At 39.6% G+C, this 13,817-nt stretch overlaps 2 protein-coding genes across 3 annotated transcripts in view; both read left to right on the plus strand.

Annotated features, from left to right (window-relative positions):
- LOC107753561 (E3 ubiquitin-protein ligase Hakai) overlaps positions 1-4,220 on the plus strand; it is a 6,633-nt gene extending 2,413 nt beyond the window's left edge. Inside the window, exons 4-6 of one of the 2 annotated variants that reach the window (XM_016569728.1) lie at positions 746-829; positions 920-993; positions 3,066-4,220. In XM_016569728.1, the coding sequence (XP_016425214.1) occupies positions 746-829; positions 920-993; positions 3,066-4,029 (1,122 nt within the window). In that variant the 3' untranslated portion in view covers positions 4,030-4,220. The remainder of the gene's footprint in view (positions 1-745; positions 830-919; positions 994-3,065) is intronic. The other variant, XM_016569729.1, reaches the window with a different exon arrangement.
- A 2,777-nt stretch (positions 4,221-6,997) lies between these two features.
- Positions 6,998-13,817, plus strand: part of celsr1b (cadherin EGF LAG seven-pass G-type receptor 1b) — a 50,886-nt gene continuing 44,066 nt past the window's right edge. The window contains exon 1 of the mRNA XM_016569730.1: positions 6,998-10,586. Coding sequence (XP_016425216.1) covers positions 7,103-10,586 — 3,484 coding nt within the window. The 5' untranslated portion in view covers positions 6,998-7,102. The remainder of the gene's footprint in view (positions 10,587-13,817) is intronic.

The raw sequence follows: 13,817 nt of genomic DNA on the forward strand, positions 1-13,817 counted from the left end.
ATTTCTGCACAGTCTAATCTAATTGTCATACTCTTCGAATTTCATATTAAGAAATTATTTTAACCCAAAAAGTAAATTATGCTCCCTTCGAACTGGTTCTCTTTAAAATACAAATCTTGTGTAATCCCAGGCTATCTGTAGTCAGAAGCACATTTATAACTGGAATATAATTTAATTTAATTTACATGTGTTTCATAAACACATAATCCTTTATGGATTACAATCTGCCATCAAAAACCCTCTCATTCCTCCCCCTCTGCAAGGCCATGATACCTACAACCATCCACTTCCAGCCTCGCCCTCTGATCTGGGACCCTCCCCACGGCCCCTCCCCCCAGAGACCTTCCGAATCGCCACAGTGACTACACGTAAGCATAGCAACCTCATCACAGTGCCCATTCATGATGACTCTGGGAGCTCAGGCCCCTCCCCCCGTGAGCCACACCCACAGACCCCTCCTGGCCCGCCTCCACACCATCACCCTGGTGATTACTCCAGCCAACCAGTGGTGTCCCACCCACATCATATCATGCCTCCACCACAACAACCACATTACGGGCCTCCGCCGCCCCCACCGCCCCCTCTCAGCATCCCCATGCAGCACCCGCCGCAGGGCTCAGCTACACCTCACATGGTTTACAACCAAGCACCTCCCATGTCAACGCCACCTCTTTTCTAATAATGCAAATATTTAATACAATATTTAGCATATTTGAAATGAGTGATATCTGCTTATTTTTCTCAGCTCAACTTGATAGGAGTTAAAGATGACACTCCAGTTCATTTTTGTGACAAGTGTGGTCTGCCCATAAAGATCTATGGGCGAATTGTAAGAAGGAGGTTGAAGTCCCTAAAACATTCTTTATACTGCTGGAGATCTTTCATTGAAAAAAACCCTTTTTTTGTTTGCTTCCTTCAGATTCCCTGTAAGCATGTTTTCTGCTATGACTGTGCAGTGCACTACGAGAAGAAATGTGATAAGATGTGCCCTGGGTGAGTTTCTCCAACAACAGTTTGTTTAAGTGGATTGTATCTTGTTTTGAGTTATAAGTGAAAAACACAGTGTCCATTCCGGATATATATTGTAAAGTTTGAGTGAAGGTAGTGTTTTGTAAATTTCTCTAAATGTTGTCAGTGGGATGGGATGCAAGCAAATCTGAAAATTTTACTATGTTCCGTTTCCTTGGTAACGTCTGTAGGTGTTAGAATAAGAGGATGTGGTTGAGATGTACACACTTGTCTTAAATATCCAGTTGTGCTATTAAGAGTACTTATTTCTATACATAGAGTGGACAGATGATATGAAAAAAAATCCATAGAGTGGATTTTGATATGAAAACGATACTCATTCAGCAAGCTTTATTTAATTAGAACATCTTTATTATCATAATTAATATCATAAATCATCATTTGTTAGAATGTTTGTTTTAGGTGTTAGTTGATAATATTGAAAATAGTTTAGTTTTGATCCACCACTTACGTTATAGATGTGGTGTAGTTTGGCACACTGATGTACTGTAGAATTCAACTGATGTGTGGTCACAGGTGTGTCTCTATCGACTATTATGCAGCGATTTTGAATGTAGCTCATCCAGTCTCGTTTATGTAGTTGTGATTGATTTACAAAATGTAAAGCAGGGGTTTTATGTTTATGTCTAATGTTATTTTGGTTTTGCGACCATTAATTTTCACATAAAAATAATTAAATGTAAACTATGTTTAATTAAATCATTTTTTAACTCACTAGATTACCAAAAATAGGCAAATTATGTAGTTTTATATTTTTGTATTTTATAACATCATAATTATAAAACATTTTTAGGTAGATTTTCCAGAAGAGATGTCATGATATATACAATTTTTCAGATTTTTCCGGACTGATTTTAGTATTAAATTATATTTGGTCATAATAGGATTTTCGACAATATCGGCATAAATCTTTTTTTGTGATGGCTATTTTTTGTTTTGTTATTTAACTGAGAACAATAAACAATAAAACTAGAACAGTACACTAGTAGTAGAACAATAAAAAAAAAACAATAGCATTTCTAAGCTGTTTTAATTGGTTGATGTGTATCTGTATCACATAATGCTCAGTTAAAATAATAATAATTTCACATTTTTATTGTTTAGAATTTATATTAATTTAATAACACTGCTAAATTTAGTATTTACCAAATCTCAAACACATTATAATGTTGTGATGCCTAAATTGACTTGTAGCATTTAAAAAGATTGATTTTAGTTTTAAATACTAAAGTTTTTTTTTTTTTTTTTAATCTATACAAAATATTATAGAATTAAAATTTTTTTAATTTGTCAGTTATTAGCCATTAAATAAAAATACAATTGGCTCACATAGCTAGAATTTTAATATCAGTGCGTAACTGTTGTTGTGCTTTTGTTTGCTGTTTGGACTTCAAACAACAAAGCAGATTTGAGTCGGATACCAATAAATCAGTTTTTGTTCTGTCTGTCTGTAATAGATTTTTTGCCTTCTGTTAATTATGAATTTATTTGCGATCTTCAGAGCCTTTTCAACTATAACAAAGAGGAAAAATTTGAGTGTAAATCTGGAGATGCTTATGGAAACCAAAAATGGATGAATTCAAAAAAATATTAAAACATTATAGCAAGCTGTGTTTAATTAGTCTGTTGTGTACTAACCTTAAATGTCCATCAAGTAAACCTGTACCTAAATTTCTCCAGTAATCAGGCATCACAGTTTCAATATGACCTGTATATACTGCCATTATTATATAATAATAATAATAATAATAAAAATTATTATTATTATTATATAATCAAAAAGAAAATTAAATGATAATTGCTTAGGTAGAAGTTACTATGATATATTTATGCCAATAAATTATGTGAATTTATGCTGATACTGTCCAAAAACTTTGCCTAGGGTTTTTCTAATCTTTTAGAGGGCAATGTGAATTGCAGGTTTTTTCTTCATTCTTGATGTAAATATCTCCAGATCTAAATGGAAATCATAATATGTAATATTATAAGTAATATGTGTATCTAAGTCCACTTCCCATACTAAATCTTAAGTTCAGTCTGTCCCTCTACAGCTGCTCAGACCCAGTCCAGCGCATTGAGCAGTGCCAGCGTGGCTCCCTCTTCATGTGCAGTATCGTGCAAGGCTGCAAACGCACCTACCTCTCACAGCGAGACCTGCAGGCCCACATCAACCATCGCCACATGAGGGCCAGCAAGACTGGATCCTCTCGCCCGGATCCGCCACACCCGGCGCTGGCCTCCGACCCACCAGACCGCTTCCGATTGCCGCCGCCACACCTGGCTAAAGCACACCCTCTCGTTCCTCCCCCACTGCAAGGCCACGATACCTACAACCATCCACCTCCAGCCTCGCCCTCTGATCTGGGACCCTCCCCACGGCCCCTCCCCCCGGAAACCTTCCGAATCGCCACAGTAACTACACGTAAGCATAGCAACCTCATCACAGTGCCCATTCATGATGACTCTGGGACCTCAGGTCCCTCCCCCCGTGAGCCACACCCACAGACCCCTCCCGGCCTGCCTCCACACCATCACCCTGGCGATTACACCAGCCAACCAGTGGTGTCCCATCCGCATCACATCATGCCTCCACCACAACAACCACATTACGGGCCTCTAGCGCCCCTACCGCCCCCTCTCAGCATCCCCATTCAGCACCCGCCGCAGGGCTCAGCCACACCTCACATGGTTTACAACCAAGCACCTCCCATGTCAACACCACCTCCACCCGGACACATCATCAGCCAGCTGCCACCCTACATGAATCACCCTCCACCTGGCCCGATTCCCCCGGTCAGTGCACACCACTACAACCCAAACTCGATGCCACAGGACCAAGGCACTCTTAGCCCAACTTTTACCCAACCAGGTGCCATGAGCCCAGGGATGTGGCCCAATCCCCGTGGCCCTCATCCGCCCCGTATGCAGGGGCCGCCACCACAGGGACAGATGCCAGGGCCTCACCACCCCGACCAGTCACGATATAGACCGTATTACTAGTAGCATCCTGGCTTTGTCGGCTCTATCAGACAGTTTGACCATAGATGGTAAACCATATCTAGTCAGAAACAACACTAAGCTGCCTGGGCTGTTTGTCTTCACTGATAACTTAATATGATGATCTCCATTACTGGCGATTTTGTACTGTCCTGCATTCAGGGAGGTTCCATGGAATAATGAATAGTTGAGTGGGGGGGGGCGGTTTGGTTGGAAGAATTTAACAGTTTTGTTTGAAACATTTACATAATGTTGTATCCAACAACTGCAATCAATTAAACTTGAATTCTGTTTAGATTTCTCAGCTACACCTCACATGGTTTACAACCAAGCACCTCCCATGTCAACGCCACCTCCACCCGGACACATCATCAGCCAGTTGCCACCCTACATGAATCACCCTCCACCTGGTCCCATTCACCCGGTCAGTGCGCACCACTACAACCCAAACTCAATGCCACAGGACCAAGGCACTCTTAGCCCACCTTTCACCCAACCAAGTGCCATGAGCCCGGGGATGTGGCCCAATCCTCGTGGCCCCCATCCGCCCCGTATGCAGGGGCCGCCACCACAGGGACAGATGCCAGGGCCTCACCACCCCGACCAGTCACGATATAGACCTTATTACCAGTAGTATCCTGGCTTTGTCGGCTCTATCAGACAGTTTGACCATATCTAGTCAGAAACAACACTAAGCTGCCTGGGCTGTTTGTTTTCACTGATAACTTACAATATGATGATAGCCATTGTGGGCATTTTTGTACTAATGTCCCTCATTCAGGGAGGTTCCATGGAATAATGAATAGTTGAGTGGGGGGGGGCGGTTTGGTTGGAAGAATTTAACAGTTTTGTTTGAAACATTTACATAATGTTGTATCCAACAACTGCAATCAATTAAACTTGAATTCTGTTTAGATTTTTGGTTTGATGTTCATTACGTCTGGGCACAAAGTTAAAGGGATAATTCATCCCAAAAAATGAAATTCTGTCATTTACTCACCCTTATGCCATTTCAAACCATGAAACGCCAACTAAGATATGCGGGAGGTATTTGGGAAGAGTTTTCATTTTTTGGTGAACTATCCCTTGAATAATTATAATTTGGGTTTATAAAGGCTGGAATACATTACATAACTTTTACAGTCTGGACGAGTACATGCTATTTGCTGAAAGTCGGAGCCAGTCCGCAGATTTGAGTTGACAGATTTCACAGAAAATCGTGTAGTGTATGATGGTCGCAGAATCTGATCTTTTATTTTAGTTTCAGACTTTGATTTCATCCATGAAGATATCAAACATTATTTTGAGCTGATTTTATAACACATTTTGTTTTCATTAGTCATGCATCTCCTGGTAATGAGACGCATGTTTCTGCATGAGTTTGTTGTGTTCAGAATGATCTGAAAGTCTGTTATCATGTGATCCTCAGTCATTTAGTGTATGATGTACAATTTTTCTCTATTTGGCAAGTGTATAATGTCTTTTTAAAAATCTGCTTTTAAAAGTTGTGTAGTGTATTTCAGGCTTAAGTCAATTTTCATCAAAATTCAGCAGTATGTGAAGAAATGTGTTCAGAGCACATGTTATTGGTTATGCTGAGAGAAAATCACATTTGTAAAGGTTTGTGTATTTTTTTCCCCCCTTAATGGTCAGAAAATGTGTATTCCAGGCCACTTTGCAATGTTTCACTTTTCTTCCATCTTATCAACCATGATTTGATGAGTAATGTCTCCAGAAAGTTAGACACTTAAGCAACACGTATATCAAATAAATTATTGTAGTTTTTTTCTCAGAACTAATTTGACTGATTTAGACATTTTCCCCCAATTACTTCGGGACCAGCTAGGTAAAAGTCATTTGTCATCAAGTAAGTTCCTCTCAAGTACTGACTAGCAGAGTAACCACATAAGTAATTCATAATATTAGACTACGGACATCTTCCGCTAATGTCTTCATTTTTTGGTAAAACAGTAAGTCTTTTTTTTTTTTTACTTTAAGACCTGAAAACATATTTGTGCAGTATTTTCTTACTGTGTGTTATTGTGCCATTTTCTTTACAATAATTGTCGCTTTGTTTGATATGTTATCGTGTTATTCATACATTAGGTGTGGCAAATACTTAATGTGGCCGCTGTAGGCAAACCAAAAGATGTAGAGGTGGTGAGAGTAATGTTACTAAATAACAGAAGTATGCACAAGGGGGCGTACAGTACTCAACCAAGACTAGATCACTGCTACTATCATATCAAACACTGTTTTATCTTATGTGGGTAAATGTAAACTAAATTCCATTTCATGCCGTTTTATATTGTGGAATGAGAAAGAAGACTGGAACATGAAATCTATTTCCTCGGGATAAACAAAAGGTATTTCAGCACGTTTTCAGGAAATCAGATCATTTAGTAATACAGATCAATAAAAAAGCATAGCCTAAGTATAGGCTACTAAAATAGAAGGGTATTTTATTTAATGTTTAATGTATTAGAATAATAATATGATTTTAAAATAGTGTGTACATTGTTGTACATAAACAGAGTAAGTTGAAAAGTAGGCTTTTGACAACGTGGTTAAAAATATGTAGGCTAAATGATTATGGAAATTTGAAAAAAAAAAAAATTGTGTGTTGCCTATGTGAGCCTACACAACTTTTTAAAAACTTTTTTCTTGAGTCAGTCTTTAGAAATACATTACAAACCTTTACATTAAAGGAAAATTTAAAGAAGAATTCACAACGTGAAAAAGTGGATTGATAACATGTTTAATTTTACATTTAAATTTAAAACATTGTTCTTTGATAGCCAAGAATGAAAGCTTTTCGGTTGAGCTCATTGGATAGCCTATTTCACAATCGCAATGCATGAGTAGGTCCATGCAAATTGTTGTGGGAGGGGAGGGAGAAGAGCCGTTTTACTCATTAAAACTTATCAGTGCAGCTCTCTGGTCCCTGCTGCTCAGCACACAGAAACATGCCTTGACCCAATGTGCACTTTCACGTTACAGGAATGGTTGGAATTTTGCGGACTGTAGACGTTCTGGATCGTTTGGAATAATTTCCCGAATGAGATGCGCGTGAGCCATGGAACTACCAGTGATATGGGTGTGCTTTGGATTACTTATTCATCTCCCACCGTTTGGATGCGTGGATTTGCATCTATCAGGGTCCCTCCAGCCTGGTGCAACACTGGCAAATGTATCAATCGGACCAGAATGGACGTACAGAATCGACAGAAGTTTAACAGATAAGTCTTTACGACACTTCGTGAAGATCGGGAGAAGTGATGGGCTGCTATCTGTCGCGCGCAAAGTTGACTGCACTTGTTTCCCGAGAAATCCCGTGCCACTGTATTTGCGGATTAAATCACTGCTTTCGGAAAACTTCATACTGCTTCATTTCAATACATTCGTGCATGGTCAGAACTGCTTCATCAAATACAAAAGAAAAAATCTCAATCCAGATGCCTACATGTATCTGTTGACTGGGTATGAGACATGTTTTTCTTTGGACTCCTTACCCATAAACATTTACGAACGTTTGCCTGTATCCATGCGGAATTCCCAAATGTTTCGCGGTAGGTGTGTAGAGAAAGACCAGCGGCGTGTTATTTCCCTCACAGGCGCGAACCTCTGTTTACCTCATAAGCAGCGAGATGAGGCAAATTTGCTTTGTTTAATGCCTAACTCACTAAATAGCTCTTTATTTGTAGATGTTAAGTTACATTTAAGCAGAGAACACACTGGCAGTGAATTAGACCCGTGGGCTAAACGTCAAAAAAGAAACGTGAACTCCGCTCCTCAGTTTCAGCTCCCAAACTACCATGTATCGGTGCCAGAGAATGAGCCCTCAGGAACGCGAGTCATTACCCTCAAAGCGTTTGACGCCGATGACGGAGACGCCGGTGTTATCGAATACGATATGGAAGCTCTTTTTGACAGCCGCTCTAATAATTTATTTCAAATTAACCCTGAGACGGGAGGTATAACTACTCTACAGCCTCTAGACAGGGAAGTTAAAGACACTCATGTGTTTAAAGTTACTGCTACTGATAGAGGAACCCCTAAAAGATCAGCTATCGCGTACCTCACTATTACAGTCAGTGACACTAACGACCACGCGCCGGTTTTCGAACAGAATGAGTATAGGGTTAGTATTCGAGAAAATGTTGAAGTAGGCTTTGAGGTGATGACTATTAGGGCTACAGATGGAGATGCGCCCTCTAATGCCAATATGATTTATAAGATTGTGAATGATGATGAGGTGAAAGCTTACTTTGAAATTGATCCAAGAAATGGGTTGGTCAAAGCCAGAGTCAGACCAGACAGAGAAGTCAAAACCCAGTATAGGCTTTTTGTTGAAGCTAACGACCAGGGCAGAGAGCCCGGGCCACGTACCGCCACAGCCACGGTGCACATTTTTATAGAGGATGAGAATGATAACTACCCTCAGTTTAGCGAGAAGCGATATGTAGTTCAAGTTCCTGAAAACATAGCCGTGAACTCTCAAGTGGCTGTGGTGAAGGCTACGGATAAAGATGCTGGAAATAATGCGAAAGTGCATTACAGCATCATCAATGGGAATATAAAGGGACAGTTTTACATACACTCCCCTACGGGAGTCATTGATGTTATCAGCCCTTTAGATTATGAGATGATAAGAGAGTACACACTCAGAGTGAAAGCTCAAGATGGAGGACGGCCGCCTCTTATTAATGGCACAGGTATGGTTGCAATCCAAGTGTTAGATGTCAACGATAATGCACCCATGTTTGTCAGCACGCCTTTTCAAGCCTCAGTGTTAGAAAATGTTCCTGTAGGTTACTCTGTGTTACACATCCAAGCTATCGATGCTGATTCAGGTGACAATGCTCATTTGGAATACAAGCTGACCGATACATCACCTAGTTTTCCATTCATTATCAATAACAACACCGGATGGATTACGGTTAGTGCTGAGCTGGACAGGGAGACTACAGAGGTTTACAATTTTGGTGTTGAGGCCAGAGACCACGGGGTTCCTACAATGTCATCTTCAGCTAGTGTAAGTGTCACTATACTAGATGTAAACGACAATGTCCCAACCTTCACGCAGCACTTGTATAACCTAAAAGTCAATGAGGATGCAGTTGTGGGCACCAGTGTGCTTACAGTCACTGCTGTAGACAGGGATGTAAACAGTGTGGTCACATACCAAATATCTAGTGGGAACACTCGGAACAGGTTTGCTATTACCAGCCAGAGCGGAGGGGGACTTATTACTTTAGCGCTACCTCTGGACTACAAGCAAGAACGGCAGTATCTCTTAACAATCACTGCCTCGGATGGTACGCGCCACGACACAGCTCAAGTCTTCATTAATGTGACTGATGCCAACACCCATCGACCAGTATTTCAAAGTGCCAACTACCAGGTTTTAGTGAGCGAGGACAGACCCGTAGGCTCCACCGTCGTGGTCATCAGTGCCACTGATGAAGACACTGGTGAAAACGCCCGCATCACTTATGTAATGGAGGACAATGTGCCACAGTTCAAAATTGATCCTGACACTGGTGCCATCACGACTCAAATTGAGATCGACTATGAAGATCAGGCCTCCTACACGCTAGCCATCATTGCCCGAGACAACGGCATCCCCCAGAAATCAGACACAACCTATGTAGAGATCATTGTTCTTGATGCCAACGACAATGCACCCCAGTTCCTCCGGGACATCTACCAGGGAACAGTGTTTGAGGATGCACCGGTATACACAAGTGTACTCCAGGTATCCGCTTCAGACAGAGACTCTGGATCTAACGGTCGACTCAGCTACACCTTTCAGGGAGGGGATGATGGTGAGGGGGACTTTTTTATTGAGCCTTATTCTGGGATCATCAGAACGGCCCGCAAGCTGGACAGGGAAAACGTTGCATTGTATAGCCTCAAGGCGTTTGCGGTGGACAAAGGAGTGCCCCCTCTCAAAGCTGCTGTGGACATTCATGTGTCCGTGCTGGACATAAATGACAATGCCCCTGTGTTTGAGAAGGACGAATTGTACTTTTACGTGGAGGAAAACAGTGCAGTAGGATCCACTCTTGCCCGCGTAAGTGCCACAGACCCAGATGAAGGTACCAACGCCCAGATCCTGTACCAGATTGTAGAGGGCAATATTCCTGAAGTCTTCCAGCTCGACATCTTTAGCGGAGATCTAATCGCCCTTACTGACCTAGACTTTGAGACCAAGATGGAGTATGTAATAGTGGTCCAGGCCACTTCAGCCCCGCTTGTCAGCCGGGCCACTGTACATGTCCTCCTAGTAGATGTCAATGACAACGTCCCAGTTCTACAGGATTTTGAGATCATTTTCAACAACTACATCAACAATAAGTCCAGCAGCTATCCCACAGGAGTTATTGGGAAGGTGCCTGCTCGTGATCCAGATGTGTCTGACAAGCTCCTCTACACATTTGTTGAGGGAAATGAGCTCAACCTGCTGATTCTCAATCAAGACACTGGGGAGCTAAAGCTGAGCAAGGACTTGGATAACAACAGGCCGCTTGAGGCTACAATGAGGGTGACGGTTTCAGGTGAGACTCACATGATACCACATTATTTGGCCACAGTTTCTATTTTAAAAAGCAGTCCATTATTTGGCCAAAGGTTGTGTGCAGTAGTTGAGTGATTTCCAAAATCTGCTGTTATTTATTTGCAGCAATTCTGAAGTGGCCATCAATTTATACATTCTTGTCTGCAATATATTATTCAGTGAATATAAGGTGTTTTTAAAGCCTGTTTACACCTCAAAAAAGGAATTGCCACAATGCCTCATAATCACAATTTTATTTCTTCCAATTGTAACTTTTATTACATAATGTGACCTTATATATACCAATGTGATTTTATATCTACCTATTTGACTTTAAATCTCACAATGAATGATGTGACTTTTTAAACTGTTAGACTTTTTAAACTTTCATAGTCTCCTCTACCCCGGTGTAGTGACTGTGGTTTTATAGTAAGATGTAATTTTGTCTAAATTGCTTCTCTCCAACGATTTTCATATTAACTGTTGTTGATCTTCCCCCACATTCCTCAGATCCATATGTCCTAGAACATATTCGCACTAACTACTATCATGCACAAACATGAATAAAAGTTAGTCAGCCCTTCTCCCTTTCAAACTCGGAGAAATCAAATGTCATTCTTACCTGTCAGGTTGTTCGTTTCATGTACATTTTTCCCAGGAGCCAAAGCTTACAGACTGTCCTGCCTATTAGACAGTGACTGATCATGTGTCAAAGGAGGTTTCGATTTGACTTATGATTTCAAGTTAGTCTTTATTCATATTTGGCATCCCCAAGCTATAACATGTCCCTTGGTTAATTTAAGTAAAAAATGAAAAAAAAAAAAAACTAAAATAACTGAAATCCATCCATAAGTTGAAAACCATGTTACATGTCACAACAAGATATCACGTGATATCAGGATTAGAACTGATGTCCATGGAGTGATAGCTTTTCATAGATTCACAGTGATAAAACTTGTTTGTCTTGTATAAGATGTCACATTTGACAAGAAAATGCAGGGGATTAATTGAAGAGCCTTTAAAACTCCTACGTAGGCTGGGTACAGCTAGAGTTTGTTTTGTGTTGTTTTGATTACTTTTGTTTAATGGTTGTCACAGTTTACAGAGGATCAGGATCAGCCAGATAGCAAAGATGCCCCTTTATCATGTGGTTCCAGTGACACAGTTACTTAATTTAATTCTCAGAAATGAGGGGGAACACAAACATTTCTATATATACCATAGTGAAAATAAATATACTTAAATGTATTTGAAATACATTTATGTCATGCTGCGCCACGTGGATACGTTTTCTTTGATTTGAATGAAAACAACGTATCCACGTGGCGCAGCTGACACAAAACAATATACACAATTTACGTTCAGTGGATACTCTCCAAAATGGCGGCAGGGTGACGCGGAGGAGACAAATTGTTAAATAAAGTTGTTGGTTTTTTTTCTTTTGCGCACAAAAAGTATTCTCGTAGCTTCGTAAAATGACAGCTGAACCGCTGATGTCACATGGATTATTTTACCGAACTCCTTGCCGTGTTTCTGGACCTTGATCGTGTAAGGACACTTGCTGTCTATGGGAGGGTCAGAGAGCTCTCAGATTCCATCAAAAATATCTTAATTTGTGTTCCAAAGATGATCGGAGGACTTACGGGTTTGGAACAAAATGAGGGTGAGTAATTAATGACAGAATTTAAATTTTTGGCTGAACTATCCCTTTAAAATGTGCGGAGATAGTGCTAAAGTCCAAATAAAGATATACTGAATTATATTTGATTGTGCTAAAGTGGAGCTATTGCAAGTATACTTTAAATACACTTTAAATATCTTGCATTTAAATCCTCATCAATAGTGACATTAAAACACATTTAAGGCTTAATATTAAGAAATGTGTCTTGCACACAAGTAGTACTCCAAATAAAGTTTAATTATAATTTTCATATTAGTAAGTCTCGAGCGACATGTCAGTAAATATGTTAATAGATTTGAACTATACTTACTATGAAATAAATGTATTTTAAATGTATTACTTTTTTACTAATGTATATATGCATACCTTTTTTAATTGACCATTTTTCTTTTTTAGCATATACATTTTAAAAACATTTTTAAAGATAATTTGCATTTAATAAATAAAAATATAAATACTTTCAATAAATATTTTTTAGATTAAATCAATTACATATGTTTTATTAGAAATATATTTTTTTAAATGCTTCAGATTAATTATAGAGAATTATTGTAGAATTTTAAATGCAGGACCACTTGCAGAGTTACATACAACAACAACAACAAAAGCTGAATATGAACCAATATTTGTAAAGAAAGAAAATTTCCCTCCACAATTCCAATTTGGCCATTTGTCAGTTCCTTTTGAAATTTGAGGTTGAATTGGAAGGATGTTAAGCTCCCTGAGTTTCAAAAAGTTTTTAAAGTTTCAGCCAACTATTACCATTCATTTTTTTAATACTGAAAATGAAATGTTCGATACACATGATGCATTGTGCTTATTGGACATATCTAAGGACATACCTTTTAGTCCATACATTTTCCACTGCATTAATATAAATGCAGTTTTATGTAAGCACACTGTAAGTTTTTAAAATCTGAATTATTACACTTACAGAATATGAAGTAACATCTACATTCATGTTGACTCGGTGGTTCTTCTCTTTCCCAGCATAAAGCCTCATCTCTAGTGCTAGTTATTTTGCATCATTTTACGTTCACTCAATAAACTTGACTGAATCCCAGGGGTGCATTCCATTCACAACAGTTTGTCAAGATAACTTCTTCAGCCTTATCTAGAGCGCTTCTGGATTTTGAGTGATAATTCGATATCTAATTTGAGAGAGTGAGCTGCCAGGAAGAGACCATCTGTGGTTAATTCTTCAGCTGTACTTTTGATCTACAGTTTTATTTTAAAGGTAGGGCACCTCTCATAATCTTTGATCTTTTCAGCTTTATCTTTTGAAACTTTGATGTATTTCACCCATCCCCTCTTCGTCTAAGTGAAATCTCACGCAGCAGCTGATGCAAAGCGTGTGGCGCACACATTTTTCCAGTTAATGGCAGCGCATATGTCTTTATCCTTATTGCGGCACGTTCTAAATCATCATGTATGGAATCTTTATCTCGTATCAGCGTTTCAAAGCATCTAAACCATGCAGGGAATCTGTGAACCTTTCAGAGAAAAGCAGAGATCAAGCTATCAGGTCACTTTTAATGCTGACATAGACCA

This window comes from Sinocyclocheilus rhinocerous, unplaced genomic scaffold (genome assembly GCF_001515625.1).
Source record: "Sinocyclocheilus rhinocerous isolate Xijiao unplaced genomic scaffold, SAMN03320098_v1.1 scaffold200, whole genome shotgun sequence".
NCBI classification, from domain to species: Eukaryota; Metazoa; Chordata; class Actinopteri; order Cypriniformes; family Cyprinidae; genus Sinocyclocheilus; species Sinocyclocheilus rhinocerous.